Source organism: Battus philenor, unplaced genomic scaffold (assembly GCF_028537555.1).
Source record: "Battus philenor isolate CCGP_79_NKW_IND1 unplaced genomic scaffold, ilBatPhil1.0.hap1 SCAF_23, whole genome shotgun sequence".
NCBI classification, from domain to species: Eukaryota; Metazoa; Arthropoda; class Insecta; order Lepidoptera; family Papilionidae; genus Battus; species Battus philenor.
The window spans coordinates 8,963,288-8,986,520 of record NW_027181686.1 but is presented as its reverse complement, the minus strand read 5'-3'; the positions used below and the strand labels follow the sequence as shown (position 1 = coordinate 8,986,520).

The 23,233-nt window shown below is 32.5% G+C and overlaps 1 protein-coding gene across 1 annotated transcript; it reads right to left on the bottom strand.

Moving 5' to 3' along the window:
- Window positions 1-297: 297 nt before the first annotated feature.
- On the bottom strand, window positions 298-22,677 carry LOC137924318 (ras-like protein family member 10B). The gene is made up of 3 exons (XM_068767709.1): window positions 22,590-22,677; window positions 2,029-2,174; window positions 298-966 (listed from the first exon to the last, which is right to left on the bottom strand). Exons 1-3 carry the CDS (start codon window positions 22,675-22,677, stop codon window positions 340-342), a joined length of 861 nt encoding a protein of 286 aa, XP_068623810.1. The 3' UTR covers window positions 298-339.
- Window positions 22,678-23,233: the final 556 nt, after the last annotated feature.

Here is a 23,233-nt window from a genome sequence, read left to right as displayed (position 1 = left end):
ACACCTAATTAACAACTTTAATAACATAAAAAAATCTGAAAATCTCTTAAAAATTTTTATGTACCTAAATATTGCTCAGAAATATACTGAAAAAAGATAGTTTTACATAAATGCCTAATTAAAAGATATCACAACACAATATTGCTATGGATTGGTAGAAAATTAAACTACATTGAAATTCTTAAAATACGTTAAGACCAGAATTAAAAAGAGGACGATGAAACTGTTTTTAAACCACTAAAACCGTAAAGATCTCTTCGACCAGATATTTTTAAATTTAAAACTTTTCCACCACGTATTGCTGACGTGTCCAAAACAAACATCGTCTATTGCTAAATGCTAAGCAACCACGCATCTGTTCTCGTGTGTCCCGGTACCGCCTCCTGCCGAAGAGTCGGGAGGAGGTTCGGCACTGCGGCCTCCACCACTCCATTCTAAAGCATCTATCGTCTCCATAAGTTCTTTGAACACGGCTATGACACGCCAGTTGTATTTAGCTGAACACTCAACATATCCACATTTCCAATGCTTTCTAACAAGGTTCACAATATTTCGTCGCTTCTCTCTCGAATCCCCGCAAGCGCTCTCAGCCATCGCTAGCTGTTGAAGACCCGTGACAGCAGAAGGTGTGTTACTGCAAAGCAAGTCTTGTTTATTCCCTACAACTAAAACTGGGACATTTCTCATGTCTCTACTCTCAACCATCTGATCTCGCAGCGTTCTGATGTATTGGAATGTTTCCACGTTCGATAGATCGAAAACCAGAATGTATGCGGTTGCGTTGCGGAGCCCGTAGAACCGATAATGTGCCCACTCGTAGTAGGAATTTATCGGAAAGTACGGTATGACGGGCACGTCGGTTATCTTCACTTCGTACAAATGTTCGTTAATGATCACGGAGGGGTAGAAGGTATGCTTGCGATCCGTGGGCACATATTCTTCGGAGAAGTCACTCCAGACAAATTGCTGCGAAGAAAACAAAATTATTAGACATACAATTAAGGTGAGCAATATATTTTTATAGCTATAATATTATATTTTTTAAAAAATAATTTTAATGAATTATAATTTTATTAATTATTAATATATTATTTATTAAAAATAGTACTATATTTTTAATAATAATATTTTATCTTATAAACATTTTAACAACAATTAAACATTAAAAAACAATCTTATACGTAGTGTAGCTAGTTATTCACGGTTGAAAATCATAATGTATTTCAGAGGAATAAATTCATCGATTTCACGTCGCGTGGTTTTGCCAATCTGCTTAAAATTCTTAAAGCTTTTCATCTTTCCCTCCACAGGCAAAGGTTGGAACTTCTATTAACATTTCAGTCTAAAGTTCAAACTACTTGAGTGCCTCTCCCGAATTGTAACAAGATTTTTCTGTGCAAAATAAAATCAATTTCAGATCTGGATGCGAGCCGCATCGCATCTGCCACCAGAGTGTATAGAAATCTCAAATTCTAAATTTGAATTGAAGTTAATTACGAAACTTTTTCTTATCAAAAAAAATATAAAAGACAGAAGTGAAGTTTAAAGTACATCTTTGGAAGAAAAGAAATTTAATTTAACTTTTCATGACTACCTAAAGATAACTTCACGGAAAAAATAAAACTACCTATTAATAAAATTCAAACAAATCTTTCTATGTGCGATGTATACGATTTTACAATAGAACCCAGATAACGTACAAAGAGCATAAATTGCTAGATTTAAATTAGTTTGGTTTGGTTTACTATACTAAAAGTCAACTATTCTGTAAATAATGTCTTTCTAAAAGATAGAATGGAGTTGTGTGTACGCCTTCGAGCTATGTCAACACACATACATAGTACCGCTATGTTACTATCGCCTGTTTTTCACAAGTCTGGGGCATTTATCAGCCGAGCAGAAACTAAATTAGTAATTTTTGAAAAAAGAATTTCTTAATTTAAATTTGAATTAAGTTCCCTAACCTTGAAATGGGAGTATACTTAGTATTATGTTAATTGGTAAAATTTATTTTAACAAATACATTACCTGAATAATACTGGTTTTTCCTACAGCGGGCGCACCAAGCAAAACAACTTTGACAAGGTCGAGGCTGTCTGGACTAGGCTCCACGCTGGGTGCGCCGGCAACCGTCAGGGTTCCGCCCCCTCGCTCCAAATAATCTAAGTCCAATTCTAAAACAACATAGAAAAATGTAAATTAATTGTGATGCTGAACAAACAAACTGCTTCCGCCGTTGAATATTTATCATACAATAAATAAATGTATTTTTAATATTATTATATTAAAATACGTCTATTTACTACTACTTATATTATTACAATGTTGTACACATACAAATGAGATGCATATATATGTATATACTATATATGAATATGTATATACATACAGAACATGTGCTACAGCTCATATTCTGTCAATTAATGTGTGACACCCACTATCTAAAAGCCAATGTTTACAGAAATAATAAATAATATCATGGAATGGATAGTGGACATTTTGTTAATATTTTTGAAATTCGAATAACTACATATTAAAATTAATTATTGTTTACTATCTGTCAGTGCAGACTTCGTTCTACCAGAATTTATTAGCCAGTAGCATTCCCATTGAAAATATATTTTATTTATAATATTTATCACAGTTATCAGTATATACAGGAAGATTGAAAACAGGTGTGAAATTTTTAGAGCGTTTTCGTGATAAATACATTCACTCCTTTAAATATTTTATACTATATATGTAGATAAGCGTTTATATAACCAATCATCCTGCATAATTGCCAATTTCCGGTGGCCCGTTGCCAATTTTAGGCCTGAATATCTAAAGGTTTTGACATCATGAGTTAAAGGTAGATTTTACATTATATTCATAATATTATTAATGTTATTTAATGTATTTTATATATGCATGTATATATTTTATACATTATAATAGAAATATTAATTCGAAGTATTTTCCTAATAAATGAAAGATTAATCTTGGTTTTACAAGTACTTTGTGTAACGTGTATTAAGCGATGAAATAGAAATTCGCACTTTAAAATATATGTAACAGTCGATTAGTTTGTTGTTGTAGTATAGTCGCAATTAGTCAATAAGGTTTGCGTCATGTTACTCTGACCAATCCGGGAGCGGCATGACACCTGTGATGTTTGAGTTCCGTTTATCTACTGCTCCAAAAATGTTGAAATAATAGGCCTAATAATTTTCAATCGATTTAATTTTTATAACAATTATCTCATATTCTTAGTTACGTAAATAAAATAGTTATTGTTATTTTGTATTAGCATTGAACATTATGACTTGAGATTTTAATTTACATACATGTTGATTTTTTTTTTTGTTTTTTTATTATAGTGCGAATACAAAATTTTTATAGCTATATCCACTGATTTTGATGGTGTTTATTGTTCGTGTTCTTAAAGAGCCATCTTTTTACGACGATCTGTAGCCATTAATCCAACCATAATTTTAGACACGACACTTTGCTTTCCGTGAATCTTATCCTGAACGATATGTGGTAGAAGCTCGTTTTATGAGCTTTTTATCGAATGACCTAAAAACTGTAACGTCCTTATTTAATAGACTACTGTATTCTCTCGTAACAATACACCAGTTTCTTCGTGTCTAGACTCACTTGGAGAATCTTCTTCTTCTTCTTCCTTTCCTTTTCCCTTTATTTGGGGTCGGGTCTCCTTATCAATTTGTGCCAGGCCACTCTATCCTGGGTTGTCTCTGCATCAAGTTGAAGGGTTTCCAGTTCCTTTCCGATATTAGACCACCACGTAGCTTTTGGACGCCCTCTCCCTCTTAGGAATTCTGGGAGGCTTAAGGCAGTTTTTACCACGTGGTCATCTGGTTTTCGTTGAATGTGGCCATACCATCGCAATCTATTTTCCTGTAATTTCAGACTCACTTGGAGAATATCAATCTAAAATCTAGTATTTCCCATTCGAATTTCACCTATTTATACAAGCGGTATATACTTTTCACTTTCCATGTAGCAATCGTCACGATAGACCGGAGGTTCTTCACATCCTCTGGCCATTGAAAGTCAGCTGCGGATTGAGGTATATTTTGTTATTTTTCTCAGCTATAATGATCTCTTTGGGTAGTATGTGGTTGTTGCCTTCCATGTTATGCTATCGCCGTACTGATGCACACAATTTCCGCCAACAGCTGCGTTTTTCAGAACAGCTCCAACCAATTAGTCTTCTAATTATTTATCGCATGGTCATCATCGGACACGTGTAGTATTTTCTAAGTAGCACTTTCCTCAAATGTTACCACTGCATCTCGTTCTCTTGCCATTACTTAGTCGGGGGCTACAAAAGCTAGCTAAGATGTTTCCTAGGCGTTCCACTATCCGCTACCTACGGACCCCAGGACCAGACTGCAGCTAAAACCTACCTGGTGCTCATATTCCGTGATTTTGTGTTTATGTCATATTATGTTTTTGATTTAAATATTTTGTTACCGTGGCCAGTGGAATTTAATAAATATATGTAATTTGATATTGTAATAAACTAGACAAAACACTAGATAGAGATAACACTAGCCTCGACGGGCAACTTTAGTACAATATTTCTATAATTAGTCTATGACCTCAACTAAAAATAACGTAAGCAACGGAATAACTTCAGATTTTTTTACTTGATTTTGTCTTATAAAAGCTGAAAACCTATCGCCTTTATTTGAACAGTCAGTTCTAATAATGGCGATTCAAAACAAAAGAAGCAATATTATACAGGATATAAATATGACTGGGATTAATATCATGTGTATCTACGTGACAAGTTGAAGATTTATAACAAAAAAAAAATGAAAAATTGGAGTAACTATCGAGTTTCTTGTAGGTTTTTCTTGATGAAATAAACGTTCAGAAATTAGTGGTAATCTATGTCGAAACATGTATTTAAAACTATGTTGTATCTATGTTTTAACTTTTCGAAATTGCTTAAGCATATTTAAAAAATAAAACTAAAAAATAAACACTAAACGCGACATTAATGTAGGCTTTTGATTAGTGACTAAAAACCTTTCATTTTTTATATTTTAGTCGAAGACATCTATGCGCGTTGTAACGCGGAAGTTCGTGATGTATGTTCCGACAAGCTCTGGGAAAACCGGCTGTGATAGTACCGGATATATCAAAAGGCAAATCCGAGTATGTTGGAAGTACTAAACTTAACATGCAGCGATAGAGTTAGCGTAAGGTAATTACGTAAAGATATGATAAAAAAAAATTCTCAGAGAAAGACGAGATTAAGCAATTGGAGGAAGTTGTAGAAAAACGAAACCTGTCATCACACAATAAAAGAATATTAACTATTGATGGTAATGGCATGAATTAAAAGTAATATGATTGTCATTGCTCAATTACTTAATAGCAGTTAAACAAAAATATGCCCCTTAACATGGAATTAACTGGACTTCAGTGAGTAATACAGAAGAATAATATTTTCCTTTTGCTCCAGTAACAAAATAATAATAATTGAACGAATGCCAAAGGTTAATAATTCTTATACAAGAATCAGGCACGCATAGTACGATCTTATTTGTACTTGATTAAATTCCTAATACGAGTATGTAGCCCTTTTACCCATACCACAAATACGTTCATTATGTTAAATTAATTTCACAAAGGCAATCGTATGACTTTTTGCCATGACACTCATTAACTTGACAACACCTATACAACAGTAATGTAAATGGATATTACGAAAAGTGGTGAAACATATGTTTAGTTATTTCATTAATTTGACTCATTTTAGTCCTTTGACGCATTTCACTCATTTCATAAGAATGAAATATGAATAAAAATGAATGCAGTTTTAAACGGATAAATACAGAACCCATGCTTATCTCGCGTATTACGTGTGACATTTTCCGATAAACGTGAATGTGACGTTTTAAAGCCTTATTTTTGTTTTGGTAGTTATTCATTGCCCATAATATCCGTGAATGCTACTATTATATATCGTTAATGCTACGAGTATTTAGCTTACTATGTGGATTCATGTTTTTTATCAGATAATGAATACTTATACTTAATTTAAATCGAATAAGCATTTTTTTATTATTATTGACTACACAAGCATATTAAATCATAGTCGACGTTATTGTTTTAACCCATAGACACCCACTGCAAGGCTTAGGCCTCGTCCAAAGATATATACTATAATCGCCACGCTTGGCAGGCGAGCTGGCGATCGCAGTGTGGTATTATATTATGCAGAGGACACTATTGCTCATCCCCTAGAAACTTGTTTGTGAGCAGTGGAAATTCTTTATAATTAATGCAGAAAGTGTTAATTATAAGATTGTATGCCAAAAAGCGAACCCACGATCTACGATCCTATGTTCCATTCCTTATGTAGTCCAGTGACTACCAATGCATATTAAATAGTCAATAGTTACTTAAAATTTATTCATCACCATCATTTCAGCTTTAAGAAGTCCACTGCTGGACATTTGTCTCCACCATAAATTTCCAAAAGGTTGGAAGCGACATCTATCGCCTTCCAATGACCAGGTTCATCTGTCCTTCTTTTGATTGTTGGTTTACACTCCCGAACCTTAAGGCTGGGCGCTTCTGTTCTGCGAACTGTGACATGCCTATTGTCTCTTCAACTTTCTAATCATGGTGATTATATTATTTTTATTTGACTTTGGGATTACTTAAACTTATTTATTAAACGTCAACTTAATGGTCATGCCGTATAAATCTTTTTATTTATATAACTAATGAATAAATCTCTCAGTACGGCAGCAAATTTAGATCAACACTCAAAACACTCCGACTAACTACAAATTATGTTCTGTTTGAAAACAAGACAATGCTTGCGCTGATTAGTAGCATTAAAATTACTGAATTTAGAAATTTTCTAACTAAATACTGTGCAATAAGTTTTTTATTGGTTTGCAATAACAAAAAATGTCAAGAATTTAACAAAGAGAAAAATTAGCAAGAAGTTTACGTAATTACATTATAGAAACACATGAACGTGAATCAGGGCTTATTTGAAATAAAATTTAGTCAACCTAGAAATGCCAAAAGCAATTTCTGTTTCAGGTAAAGTTTGTTTGCATGTATCCTATACTACGCAAACTATTTGCAAATCTAATATATAAAATTCTCGTGTCACAGTGTTCGAACTTGAACTCCTCCGAAACGGCTTGACCGATTTTTACCAAATTTTACATGCGTATTCAGTATGTCTGAGAATCGGCTACTATCTATTTTCCATACCCCCAAGTGATAAGGGTGGTCCACCCCTAAATTTTATTTTTAATTTTTTAGACAATTTTTTTGGTTTTTATTTTATTATGATACAGCATACAAAAATACATACAAACCTAAATTTTCACCCCTCTACGATTAACCCTTATCTTACTTTTGTTAATTAAAAACTTTAATTTTTTTGCATAACAACGTTTGCGGGATTCGCTAGTTTACTTATATTTGATTATAAAGCAACAACTATAATATAATGTTATATAATCCAGTGCAAATATTTGTTTAAATAAATTCCTTACCCTTATTTTATTAACCTCTCTTATTTATAATGATTTATTCCTTTTATTATTCAGTTTGGTTAATTTACAGTGATCACTTGAGCACGTCATGAAAAGAATGCCAGAAGAGCCTAATTTAATCAAATTGAGCACCCCTGTAATGGAAACCAACGTAAAATACGCGGCTACGAGTATTACAAAAAAGTTTTTTTGTGATCACTCTCATAAATATTCTTAAGAATTTTGATTAATAAAGTTTTAAATTTAATAAATGATAATTAAGAGGTATAAAAGTGTATTTTATTGTGTTATTCTGTGTTGTCTGTAATTAAAATTTACCAAGTAAACTTGTTTTAAGCATACATACATACACACACACACACACTCAGGTATATATAAATATGTGTGTATGTACGTAGTATATACATACTCGTATATATGTATATATATATGTATAATATATACTACGTACTCGTAATTTTTCTTCTAAGAAACTTTGTTCTGTTCTCATATTATAGTTAATTTTGTTTTTAAAATTCATAGATTAATATTCTTTACAAAACACAATCGATATTGATAGAACTAATAAGAAATAGTTTATATTAGGTAGTCAATAGTCGAGATCACAATATTTTGTATTTTAAAAATTTATCATTCATATAAAATAAAGAACTAAACCATGTTGAAATGCGATACTTCGAGGGCCGATATTTGCTCTACCCGTGGGCATAATTTAAAACTCTCTTGTTGCGGAGCGATTCCCTAAGAGTACAGACCAGAACTCTCCTTTTAAGAGCACCATTCCCCAAAAGTCTAATTCACAACTCTCCTGGTAAGGGAGCGATTCTCTAAAAATCTAGATCAGAACTCTCTTGTTGAGAAAGGATTCTCCAAGAGTGGAAGTTGGAATTAATAACATCATCCGATGTTCTTAATTTCACCTATTTATTGAAATATATAACGTCCAATGTTGATATAATTCTGATAATGCTTACACCATGCGCTAACAATGGAAACTGGTACGTTACGTTTATAACTAGGTTTATAATTTAAACTATTTATAATCACATCATCATCATATAAAGTTATAGACGCCCGCTGCAAAGATCGCCCAGAGATCGCGACGATATCGGGAATTGCGCTGCCCGCATCTACCAACTTCCTTAAGTATGTCGTCCGTCCACTTAGTGGGTAGTCTTACCCACGCTGCGTTATAATCATTTAACCCTTAAATGCATAATGATGAAAACTGCAACATACCACTTAAACCTTAAATGAGTACTATATTAAAAAAACAAATGCATAACGTTGTATATTATTTAAAAAAAATAAGTATAAAAGATATTGTTTAAATATATATATTTTTTCTATTTTTCCCTGTATTGTAGTGTACGTATCTGTAAGACATATATTTTTTAAAGTATAAATAAAAGTCATGCATTTAAGGGTTAAAAAAACACAACAAGCCAATAGTTCTTGATAAAAACTATAGTTAATGTGATGTAGGGTAAAACAGGGTAATGGGGGTCACTTAAGCGAGAAATCAAATAAAAATTAATTATAAAACAAAATATTTATTGCAACCGCCTTTAAATATAATATAACTAATATACTATTAATTGAGATCAGTTTCAATCACTTTGGCAATCAACTTTGAAAATTATTCAAGTTTAAAAAAAAAACAGATTTGACTCCCATTGCACCGATATGCGGGTAATGGTGGTCACCCTGGGGGCAATCAGAGTCAATGAAAATCTAGCACATATCACAGACATAACCTTGAGCTGAGTCCCACCCGGTGCATTCCGAGTGAGCCCATAGACCACATGAGGTACATCTGAACCATATCTCATTGTTTCTGCCGAAATCGTTGCATACTGGGCACTTGTTTCCCACATCTTTTAGCTCATCATCCTCATCATGCTGGCACAAATCGTTAGTACCAACATCAGATACAGAGGTTTCATTCGATTCTTGAAGTATTTGACGCTTTACCTTTTCATGAGTCTTCTTCACCACTTTACTTTTTTTCCCTGACCTTTACCTTTCCATTTCTTATTTTCTTTCTGTGTTTCTCCTTTTTTCTTTTCTTTCTTATTTTCTTTTTCTACAAGGTTTTCTTTCAATGGCGTTGAAGTTAAAAGTGTTGCATGTTGTTTTTTTCGGCATTGTCTTGTATTAATAATACGTGTCTTCTCTGGTAACTTGATTAAATCATGCAATGTAATTTGACTTGAAGTGCTAGGATCTGATGGGTTAATCGCAGACACTGACTGTTTTGGTGTGCTCGGTACTATGGGATGAAATTCTTTTGATGTGCTCGGAACTGGTGATTATGATTCTTTTGATACATGATCATTCGTGGGAAATGGGAGTCACCCGACTCTCATTACCCACTTCTATACAAATTAGAAAAAAAATGAATGAAAATAAAACTGTAACATATTAACACGCTAAGAACTGCACATCACAATTTTGAATGTCTAACTAAGCACGTGTGAATGTCTTAATCGTATACTGCAAATTATTCGACACTTACCTTTTAATTTACATTGACAAAAAATTAGATCAGTGGAGCGAAAAAACAAAATACTGCCATATCTCAGAAGTGCGGGCGCCAACTGGTGCGAGACTTTCAAGGCAGCGCCTGGGGGCCAGGGCAGGGTAGAGGACCTCATTTACGAGTCGCTCTCGTGTACTGTTTTGTGGATGTGCGGGTGATTCTCATTACCCACTGACTCTCATTACCCTACTCTCCCCTATTTAAAATTACCTTAACTTAAACAAAATCACGCCAAACGACTTGTTTTTAATATATATTTTAATATGCACAGCATCGTTTAATAATGAATTCCTATGAAACGAAAGTAACGTCTTTATAAAAGAAACAGCAATTATTTTTAATTAAAAAGCGCTTAATTCGTTTGTTCATTTATCTGCCGACATTAATTAATGACTTATTTCTCGTTAAGGATTTAACGAAGATAGACTTACTGTGTTACAATGACTGGTGGATACAAGTGACTAATAACCTTTTCAGAGACATTTCCTGGATATTTTATCAGAGTTTCTCCATTCAACTGTCTGCAATAGGCCTATGTGAATTATACTCAAACTGACTTCTAACTCTCTTGACAGTTTTTCTTTTACAACAGTGGGAATCTTACCAGACTAATGACATATATCCTATAACGAAAACATCAGGCACCGATCTATGAGTACTTTATAGGTTGCCTTAAATTTGCAATTTTTACATAGTCTAGACATTTGCGTTTCGGTATCATAATTCCAACATACCTTGTTTAAAATTATTGATCATGCATAATACTTACTTATTTAGTTGTCACTAATTAACTGACACATTTTTTAAATAAAAATTAACTGAATTTATATAGATTTTTGAATTCGTTTTTGGTGTTTATATGAAACGATATTTTTTTTAAATGAGCCACATGTTGCGGTTGTATTTATTAAAATTATTATTAATACAAAATTTTCATATCCTTTTTGTATTTGTTTGTAATACTGAAAATTTTTGAACATAAAAAAAAAAACTTTTCTTTCGTCAGCTTCGTAATCGATAGCTATAGGGCAAGGGTCAATCCCATTGTAGTAGATTCTTAACATTAATACTAAGAAATTCGAATCTTTCTATATACCGCAAAGGATCAAAGTAGTCGCTTTATAAAACATGTATAAGAAATTTCCCTTTGACATTCCAAAACATCACTATACATTGGGTTTATCAGTAGCTAAATCGATTGTTTAGGACTTTACAATTATTACAAATAGATAAAAAGTAGTTTTTACAACCTTAATCGCTTGTTATACCCACAATTTTGCAAGATACAGCGTTCACTAAGATATCCTTAGATAAAATAATATTTTTGTACCACTTTTTTTTGACATAAATAGGCAAAGCGATGGAATCTCTGATGAGGGCTCTCCCGCTCATTACGTGTCAATGGTTCTGTAATTCAAAATCGTCAATATTGAAGTGATTTTAGTCGGTGAAATAATTCTTAAGACGAAAAAAATCAAGTATACGAAATCAATATCTACAAGTACAACAAAAAAGATGTTTATGGTAGGTACACCCACGGCACCGATCTTCCAAGTTTTAAGATGATGTAGTTTGTCAAATTAGTGTCACCACTTCTCCAATATCGCAGGAAGAAATGTAATTTTGCGTAGGGTATTGTAATACAGTGTGCGCTTAAGTGCTATTAGTCTTCTCTATATATGAGGGGCATCACGGGGGAGGTCAAATGTGAAGCCGTCTGGTCTCAAATATCTCGTGTGCATCTTGTTGCACACTTGCCCGTCTCACCGTTCAAATAATTCAGGAGGCAATTAACACTTCGGAACACATTTAAGATCTTCTTTTTTATTATAATTATCAGGTCGTATCATTTACAAACATTATTACGTCTTTCATGTCATTGTTTAACGATATATAAACATATTAGTTGACCCTAAACAACTTCGCATGGCCCGCGCTACCATTTATGAGTGAAATTTTATAAAAATAAATAAATAAATATATATATATATATATATAAATAAAAAATAGTGTTAGATACACCATTTATAACTCAAGAACAGCTAGACAATTTTTTATGATTTTAGTGTTTTTAAATTTCCCTAGGTCCAAAAAAAAATATTAAAAATATTAATATAAACGGTATATACAACACGCAATTAACAAGTAACACAATGTGGTCAATGGTTTGTTTTTAAAAATAACGCAAAACATTGAAATTGAATATGAACGGTCGATATGTTTGCGCGACTGTTACGAGCTTCTACAGTTATTATTATAATAAATCTTATTGTGGCTAAAAATTAAACTTATAATTTTACGTCACGTACCGAAGTTTGTCTAAGTTTTAGAACCCCAAAACCCTGTATAGATAGAATTTTATGAAATATGTTGTTTGCGGATCTCTCAACTGTCAAATTTTAATTTTCTTAAACAGATTTCGTGTTGAGTCATTACAGGTTAATATATTCACACATTGTCTATCCATAAATGGTTCACATGAAACATAAAGGAGTTACAACATAACATTATATCAAGTACTGAAATGCACGTATGAGTTCGCTTTGAATATTCATTACAAAATACAGAGTTGTAGTAGCCGCTGGCACCTGCAGTTCTGCAAATATGTTTAGTGGAAATGTGCTTTGCCTTTTAGCCCCTGGGTGGCCGAACATCTGTTATGATTGTTGGTGAATATTTGCTTCCTTGTTACATTACATTGTATATACCTTACCTAAGTGATACCTGAGTTACTTTTATAAAGACCTTAGTAAAATTACAACCTATAAGGATTTTATAAAGAAATAATTATACAATTCAAGGCAGAACAACAAAAGATAAAATCGAGTAAGCCGTGCATTGTTTTAATTACGTCGTAAATCTTAAGAAACCAAATAGAGTCAGTAAAAATTATTTGTCCATATATCCTAAAAAAAGGACATGAATTTAAAAAAATACTTCGGCTAGAATAAACGTCTTCTTCTACCAGGGTGAATCAAAAAGTTCTTAGAAGTGCATATATTATATGAAATCTTTTTGGATCAAGTTCGATGTTCAAAGTAAAGAGTGTCTATCACACTATATTTATGCAGACTGTCACTTGTTTTTGTCAGTTCGTTCGCATGTAATAAATTTTTTTGTGCAACGAGTTGCTAAAAAGTCAAAATTATGGATAAAAGTGAGTTACGTGCGGTGATAAAATATCTCAGTTTGAAAAAAATGTCTACGAAGGAAATTTTTTTGGACATTCAGCAGACATTAGGGGGTGATGCTGTACCTTATTCTACGGTTGCGTACTGGGTGGCTGAATTTAAAAGAGGTAGATCAAGCTGTAAAGATGACCCGCGTTCTGGGCGGCCTTCAACCTCCGTTACAGAAGAAAATGTCAAAAAGGTTGAGAATCTGGTTTTGGAAGACAGAAGAATGACTATAAAACATATAGCTGAGATCCTAAAGATATCTTTTGGTAGCGTTCAATCCATTTTAATTGATTCACTGGGGTTCAAAAAAGTGTCTGCAAGATGGGTGCCACGAATGTTAACCGATGAAAACAAAAAGCGACGTTTGGAAATTTCCAAGCGTAATCTCGAAATGTTCCAGCATGATTCGGATAATTTTTGCCGTCGTCTTGTCACCATGGATGAAACGTGGGTCCACCATTTTGATCCTGAAACTAAAAGACAAAGCATGTCTTGGAAACGACCATCCTCTCCATCCATTAAGAAATTTCGAGTTGCTCCTACCGCTGGCAAAGTTATGGCCTCTGTGTTCTGGGATAGTGAAGGAATCCTTTTTATTGATTACATGCCAAAAGGCCAGACGATTACTGGACCCTATTATGCAAATTTAATCCCGAAAGTGCGTGAAGCGATTAAAGAAAAACGTCGTGGAAAACTGTCGTTGGGCGTGTTGTTCCTTCAAGATAACGCTCCTGCTCATCGATCGGAAGTTGCGCTCAACGCAATCCGCTGTGCTGGCTTCAATCTCCTTGACCACCCACCATATTCTCCGGACTTAGCCCCAAGTGATTTTCACTTATTTCCAAAATTAAAAGAGGAAATTCGTGGAACAAAATTTCTCAGATAATGACGCGGTTATAGCTGCCGTAGAGGACTTTTTCGAGAGTCAAGAAAATAATTTTTTTTCACAAGGAATAAGGAAGTTAGAAACGCGTTATTCTAAATGCATTGCATTGGAGGGAAATTATGTAGAAAAATAAAATATTATTATTTAAATCTTTGCATTTTTTAATATTGATTCCAAGAATTTTTTGATTCACCCTCGTATTCTTTTCAGTCTATAGACGCAGATGGAAAGACATAGGCCTACCCAAAGATATTCTTCTTAAAATTTTTTTGCAACCTTAACTATATAGTGGTAGGGCAACCCACGATGCGTCTACCGACTCGTAGTCAGAACTCTTGGGTCCCAGTTGCCCACAGTTGCACGAGCGATGTTCCGCACCCACTGCCATTTCAGACGACCAATTCTTCGAGCTACATCGGTGACAATTAATGTGCTTTGTAAATATTATTATCACTTACAGTACACTATTATTTCTTTAGTTCATTTAACTCAATAGTTATGATACTTTACATGAATAAAATCCATTTTATTTTTTAATTAATTTTACTTTTTTATCCTAAAACAGGGAAGTGTTTTTGTATTTAAGTAGGTGATAATAAATGCATGCAAATGCTTATCATTATGTATGTTGTCATTCTTTTTTTTACAGAACATTATAGGGGTCATATTACATCAAATAACTATACTAATTATCTGTTTCGATATCGATAGCAGACATGATACTATTTCGCAGATTTTGTTTTACAAGACGCGTAATATAGCACTGCTATAAGCCGATATAGCTCATTATAACGTGAATGCTATTTATCTTTCACTATTATAAAAACGTTATCAACTCTCACACAGGATCACACAACACTACGCGTTTTATTATTTGATTCATGTTATTATAGATAAGTTACTACAGGCATTTGGATTGAGTCGAGTTATTTTTTATCGTTACTTTGTCTTTTAAGTCTTTGGTGCCTGAAGCGTATTGGCAACGATCCAATAGCTACGCAGCAATTTAGTAGTTTTTAAAACAGAACTACGATCTATTGCTCTCGACCGATTTTCTTAAAACTGCTTACTGGTCAAAAACTGAATTATGGTTTTGTATGCAATTTTGTTCCACTACAATTATGAAACAATAATATCTAATTATAGACAACAAAATGGAAAGTTTTTTGTTGTTTCTAACCACCGCTCGACACACGTAATACCGACAAAAGTTATTGAATAGTCGCGTTCCAATATAAAAAATAAATTAACGTAACTTATTTCAAAATAATCACCTTATTTATTGATTGAATGTGATACATTAATTTTTAATCCATAAATACTGTATTTAAGTATTACATTATATTATACTTATGTATATGCGTAAGTATATATATATACTAAGTGTATATTATATTCTGAAATACGTAGTACGTTTTTATTTTTTATTACATACACCCGCCCTTTGTGTCTCTCATTTCCAATCAAAATTTGTCTCGTAGAGATCGCCTTGAGCGATAAGACCGCTTGTTGTACCACCTCTGCATAATTTGAATAATTTCTAGTTTTCATATATTTTGCTATACAACAAAATTAATTTTCTGCGGAAGAATTTTCTGTATGAACAAAGTGTCTATATTCATTATATTTTTTTTCGTTTTTGTGCAATGTTTTTTTTAAATTCATTAAATATTTGAAAATCGAATAAATATTAAAGTTACCTATTTTTCTAGCTTTCGACTAACAAAAAATGGAATATTTATGTTATTTCCAACTATTAATATGTTATAATATAAGTATATGATTAAAAATACATTTGACTAAACCAATGTTCAAAAAATTTTTTTTTAAATTTATATATATTTTTTGTAAGTATATTCAAGAAGTGATTTAAAAATAATATGGCATCGTCTTTCCATTGTAAAATTGTTGAAATTTTCTTCTAGAAATAACGTTATTTTGTACATAAATATAATAAAAACTGAGTTACTGCATATCCGAAAAACGCAACACATTAATAATTCAAAAAAAAACAGTCTCAATCGATTAAGACATTATGGCAAGTTTGTTGATTATCCCCTAATAAATGTATATACCAGTATTTCTTTATGCACATAGATTTAAAATGAAATAAATGTAAAGAACCGTTCCTTTTATGCGACAATAAACTTTTTAATAATTACATTCGAAAGAAAATCTTTTTAGTAAATAAAGGTAAAAACAAACAAGACATTTCCGAGAAAATTACTTCTCTACCTCGATTATCGGTGTTTGCTCACCGTTCCATTCTTGTGATATCGATTCATTCGATCCGCGGCCATGTTTAGTACAAAGGTATTGAATGTGCGATGTATACATTATACATTCTGAAAAACACTTTAGAACATCCATTTATTCTTAAAGAATTTTTCAGAGTGATTAATCGTGTACTTCAATAAAAAAATTTACAGAAGAGCCCAATTTGACACGAACTACCATCCGATTGACCTTCATATTAATGGTATCCATCAATTTAAAGCCACGAAAGTTACTCAAATCTGAGATGAGCCCACAAAACTAAGAGGAAATTGTTTGTTTCCACTTTTGCAATATACTTACTAAAGTTGAACAATTTATTTCCAAGCATTATTATAGCTTCAAAAACCTTCATACTGTAATAAGATTTTGTGACAAATATTTCTTTAATACTTTTAAATTAATTACATTATAATTCAGATACATCAAAGAACTGACAAGGGTACAGAGGACCGTCTTAAGATCGTCGGAAGATGCTGGGTCCAGTTTGTTTCCAATCGCTCTTATTCAAAATTTATGGGGAGGCCTATATACAGGAGTTGATGTCCCGCGATGATGATATATTGTAAAACAGTACATGATGCCCATATAAAAGTTATGTAATGCTCCCAGACGATGAATTCAACGAATAAATATACAAAGCATTGTATTATTAATGATTCACTATACAATATATACAAAACTGTGATACAGTTAGCACGCTGGTAATATTCGCGGTACGCGAGGCTAAGTCGGGCTAGCAATCAAGTGTAGCCAGGTACAGAGTCACTCTCTCTACAATTCCAGCAACACCCATATCTATTGTTAAACAATAGAGTCCCACATCTGTTAAATTTTAAAGTACGAGTGCTAGAGTTACTAATTTTATGATGACTAGAGAAAATTAAAATAAGCTTATTTTAATTTCTATTGATAATATATATAATTATAATTCTTACGAACATAGAAAAATTTCACGTATATATGGACTAATTATTGTCTTATTTTTTCTTTACAAATTATTTATTTTAGGGAACTGTGTATTTGGATATAAATCGAATGTTTTTCTATTCTTTCAAATATATATAGGCATTACTTCTTTGAGTATAATACGCGCCGAATAAAATATTCTTTGTCCTCGTTATGTTTGTCTCCAAACACTTTTTATAAAACATTTCAAGTTAAATGAATTCCAAGAAAACGAATACAAATTTTGAAGCAATTCGATTTTCGTTTTCTTTCCTCCTATTTACATTGGTGACATTCACGACATTCATTTTATATTATTAATGTTCATTATTTTACTGTAAATTAATATGAAGTGATAATGTTAAAGTTTTAAACTACATTTGAAATAGTCGTAGTGCATAACGTAAGCATGGTAGCTGTTCCGATTTTACTGCTTATTCTCTTCTACGGTTATTCTCTTAACCAATAAATGTCTATACAAGTGAGTCGTTGTGTGAGTCGAGTTTAATAGCTACCACTATGTCACCTATATCATCCTAGAGTGTGTGAACTCTATTCAAGTTTTATGGCACTGAATATAAATTTAAATTGCATTGACAGTTACGTAGATGATAGTGCATTACAAAATCCACTGCTGGGGATGGGTCTCCCATTTTTTCAATGAGACCAGTTAGACGCGGCCTTATTACATCACCTTTAATGACCTTAACTAGATCGTCTGTTCACTTTGTAGATGTTCGTCCTATACTGCGCAAGCCACTCCATATTCTTCACTTCAAAACCTTAAGATGTAGTGTTTGATACTCATAAAGTAATAATTTTGCTAAATTTATCAGCACTATTTTAATTGTTTTTTGGACTCCGCTTCTTGTCAAACTTTCAATGAACTTTGTGTGTGATAATAATTAAATAAAAAAGGTTCGATTAAACCTTTAAAACTAATAAAGTGCTGTTTTATTCAAACGAACTGTATTCGTATTATTAACTTTTACATTATAAGTACTTTAAGTGACTTTGTAATCTTTTTTTTTTTGATACTTTTTGGTATGAAATAAAAAGCTAAAGAATTCGTACTATGTAACAAAAACATTAGAATGTAGATCGTACTGTAATAATAAAATTAATGATGTGAATTTCCTTGATTACTACGATAATGATAAATCTTGGCATGTTGCCCGTAGTAAGAGATAATGTTGATATTCTATTTACACATAATCCGTTCAATATCATAAACGTAAACATAAATCAAAGAATTAATTATAAAACGCAGAATAAATACTGTTAAAAACACGAAAAGACAATTGTTAATAAATATACTGTATATAATATTACAGATAGTACTTTGTTTGTGATTAAAAACTTTTTAAAGGCTGACATGCTTTTATATATGCAAGAGCCATCATTAAAACTAACACTTTGTTCTTAAGTAAGAAAAGGACCAATATTTAGCCACTTCCGTACATGCAGTGGTAGTCGTGCAACAAAGTGCACCGCCCGCCAGCCCGCTTATAAATGCGCATGCGGTAAACAATGCGAATTACACAACTGCCACCGTTAAATCACTTAACCCGTGTTTCACCCCTCCACGGGGCATCTTCAGGAGTTATATTACACCGATTAGTGACAAACATAGAGTCCACTCTAGTAGCAATACTCTGTTCTTAACTATTCATATCATTCAAGAACGTAATTCATGCCTTTTGAGTGAAACTGAAAAGTTCCACGTACGTTGGATAGAAGCCAAAAAATAGAAGCATTAGAAGTTCCCGTAGACAAAAGATACTACGGATATATTTGACGTGTAAAAGAAAACTTTTTATTCATTGCAAAATAATTTCAATTTAAACTGCATAGGCATTGAAATGTAAAAAAATATCAATATTGAACTTCTGAAGCTGCTGGTATAATATGTGAATTCAAAGGGTTATGGCTCATTTGCTATCAATGTACGGTAAGCACTTTCCGAAAGTCAATGGTTTCAGAAATAATAAATAACATAAAACTTACAACAAACAACAACTTAATAACATACAACTCTTAATATAATAGGAAAGAGTGTTTTTAGAATTCGTATTGCAACAAACTCGTAATAAAATTTACTGATATTCACTATCTGTCCCTGCAAACTTTGCACTACCAGAAATTATTGGCTTGTCGAATTCCATTATATTAAATAAATTCGTCGTTTCAACCCATAGACGCCCACTTCTAGACATATTCTTCCCCTAAAGATATCTAAGAGGCGTATACCATAATCGCTACATTTGGCAAGCGAGTTGGCGATTGTAGTGTGGTATTATACATCTTTTGGAAACTTGTTTCTAAGTAGTAGCAATCATATATAATTAATGCACAAATTGTGAGTTTTATACTAGTATCCCGGGAAGCGAACCCGTGCCCTTTGATCGCATGTCTCAGTCCTCCACCGCTAGGCTACCTCCGTTTAAGAAAATAATTTAATGTAACATATTTAAGAGTTATCACTTTATACAGGGTAATTATAATTTTTTCTATGTTGTTATCCACGATCTGTATTATGCAGCGGATATTTTTTGCGGAGTATATGAGGAGTGGAGTGGTTTTCAGCGAAGGCAGACACCTTTAACTACATTCGTTCATGCATCTATAGCATGGATGCACAGACCGCAGCCCGCCGGTCGAATACTGGTGGCCCGACGACGGCGAAAATAATACTTTCGTACATTCGAAAAATATTGAATTCTATTCAATTCAAAATACCAAAAAAATTTGATTACCTATAGTTCTGGCGGCCGGCCCGCCATCAGTTCATGATTTGCCCGAGTGGCACCTAGTCTTAATAAGTCTGTGCAACCATGATCTATAGGATCTATAGGATGTCTTTCCTCTTCAGGCGTTTGGCAAAATTTGCTGGATTGGATGGTTAGCAAGGTTAGTGCCTTTGGCAAGGCTTAGCAAATACTCTAATCTCTTCTTATTATAAATAGGTGTTACAGCTTTTGGCTGACTGAGTTGTACATTTTACTCTTTAAAACTTTGCTATAACCAATTAGCCTATGTAATTACGAACGCAAACCATGTCCTCTCCGGAACTTTTGTCTTTAATCCTGCATTACTTTAATTTATATTGAGAATTACGTGTACACGAAAGGTGTATCGTATATTGCAAGTTCGGTCACTCAATGGTATTAAAAATAATTTTTAGTTTTCTTGTCCCAATTCGTCGTCACGAAGTTTGCAGACTCTTTGGTGCCGCGAAACTATTTGGCCGCCATCCAAACGCTACCTAGCTAGCAATTTGCTAGTTTGTAAATAAAAGATAACGGTCAATATCGTCTAATTGTCTCATATCAACAAATTGAAATGTACTCCGCTTTTGGTTGTAAAAGCACCCGTAAGCACTTTTGATAGAGGCCTTTTAGGTGAATAGTACTTCAATGGCTGTATTTAATGGCTTCATTATTATGAGAAAACTATACCGTGTTCTACTTTGAGAAATCCCCAGCAGTAATTATTAAGATAAAAAGGCTAATAATCTCATGTCTTACAGTGAAGATTTTATGACAATATTTGTAATAAAAAAATTAACTTACTGCTATTTATCATAGTTGTCAATATAAATAGAAGACATGCGCCAAAAATATTTCACACTTTTGTGTAGCTGAAATCTCGAGAATTAAACCGAGTTAAATCGACTTAATAAAACCTTTTGTTTTATATCTTCTTCATTTGAATAATATAAACAATTTAATCGTTACCAGTCACCATAGAGTAAATAAAATTAGTTGTCAATAATTAGACGTAAAATAGAACCAAAAAGGTCATATTACGGTGAAAAACGAAAATTTAATTACATTATTACTAAAGTCTTGCATTATACGAGAAACAATGTAATAAGACTTTGAGTTGGTAAATAAAGATAAGTCAAAAACTTTTAACGATACAAAGTTTGTTGGGCAAAAAATTTGAGATAGAATTTTAAGAAGATATCATTTTTGATGGATTAATATTTTCAAAAGTTTACATTTATTAACATATTCATTATCTAACTCTGATTAAAAAGGTACACAAAAAATACGGTTATTTCCTTGATAAGTTTATTCCAGTGTTTTGATGGAGAAATTTGATAATTAAATTTAAACTTAGATCTGTCTATTAATAACAATAAATGACATTCATAGCACGAATTAACCCCTGCATCTTTCTGAAACATTTTCAACGATCAGTGAATAGAACCTTTTTTTTTTGGATGTAAACCAAATATTCAAATTAAACTTCCAAGCATATTAAAAGCATAAACAAGAGACATGCACCAAGAAAATTATATTGACGTCTTCAATAAACCGAGCGGGCGTCTAAAGTGTTAAAAGTGAATGATTCTTTATATTTTTTTTGGTGCAGCATAGGTTTATTTAAATCTTTATATTCTCAACAATACCCGCTGATTAGTTATAGGTGACAAAATTATAAGAGGTGACAGAATGTATAGGGTGGGCCATAAATTTTTGCACTTTTGAAACATGTGTCGAAATAAAAGTACAAATGCTATTTTGTTAATGATTTATTTACCGTAATTATCATTTATTAAAATTATTTTTTATAAATTACATCGTCGAGATGTGCTCCGTCTCGCCGTTGGCACTCCTGTAATCGACTACGTAAACTTTGTAAAACTCGTTGCAAAACTATTTGCAAAAATTTTTGGCCCACCTTATACAACTCTAAAAATTAACGCTTTAAAAAAAAACAGATAACGTAACGATCATATATTAAATTTTTAATACTACTGTTTACCGTATTCTGCAGACTATACTACCAGAAGTATTGGCCAGTCTTCACATAAGAAATAAATTTACGTAATATATTCCAGAGTGATCACTTTATGCAAAACGTTTTAAACTTTTACTGAAAAATGAGCTTACGATTTCCTAATTCAAAGCTTAAACATCAATAACCAATTTTATCATAAATCCAAGAGAGAATAATCCAATAATTTTAGTCAGTAATGAAGCCAAAATAAAATAGAACCTGAGACACTTGACCCATTGACAATGTGAATTTCTTTACTAACCACTGTGCCAAAATCAATTTTAAATTCGCTATTATAGGAAATAAAAAAAAAATTAGTAACTTTCTAACACGAGCGTGTACTCGTAATAAATAACCAACGAAACTTTCCACAAAGACAATATTTTTCATCAAAAGAATTGTATTTTCGTAGAATTTTGCAAATTGCTTACCCAAAACCTTTGTTTGCCTCGTACAGTTAAGCTTCGCGTTTTTTTCGCCATCTTTTTCGTGTTTTGATGTATTGTCGAATCTATTCATTTCGAATACCCAATATAAACTATTCCACCATGATATACACACATTTCTTCATAAGTTCTTAAAAATTAAAACCGTGTTCGCTAATTACTCACTAAACAGTTTATCTATATTAAATATATCTTAAAAACATTTGCAAATAACTCCTCGAATACTGTAACACAAATTTATGCCAACACTATAAAATATTTATCCTTGGAACAAGTTACATGATATTTTACAACTTATACACAGTCCGTTAAAATGTTTTGCAGCGATCGGAGAAAATTGTTTTTGAAGCTACACGACCGCTCTCCGTGAGCCATCGGGATTAACTGAGGTAACCATATCACTTCATCCCCTACATCTCGGTCGTACAATTCCCGCGCTGGAAGCTGATCCACACCTGTGCTTATCTCTTACTTATATCGATAATAAAAACCTTACTTTCGCACGTTTATAGATAGGGATTAATTAAATAGATTTACAACGTGATTAAAATTTATATACACAAATAATTAATAATTGAACAGAATTAAAGTTTGTTATTTCATAATCTCATACATTGTTACGCTCAATT

What these genes read in the sequence shown, in the direction of transcription:
- LOC137924318 (XM_068767709.1), bottom strand. Translation starts at nt 22,677, where the DNA reads ATGAATAGATTCGACAATACATCAAAACACGAAAAAGATGGCGAAAAA. An exon ending in GAGGCAAACAAAGGTTTTGG is followed by an intron (nt 2,175 to 22,589) that starts GTAAGCAATTTG and finishes ATGTTGTTTTAG; the next exon opens with AATTGGACTTAGATTATTTG. An exon ending in GAAAAACCAGTATTATTCAG is followed by an intron (nt 967 to 2,028) that starts GTAATGTATTTG and finishes TTTTCTTCGCAG; the next exon opens with CAATTTGTCTGGAGTGACTT.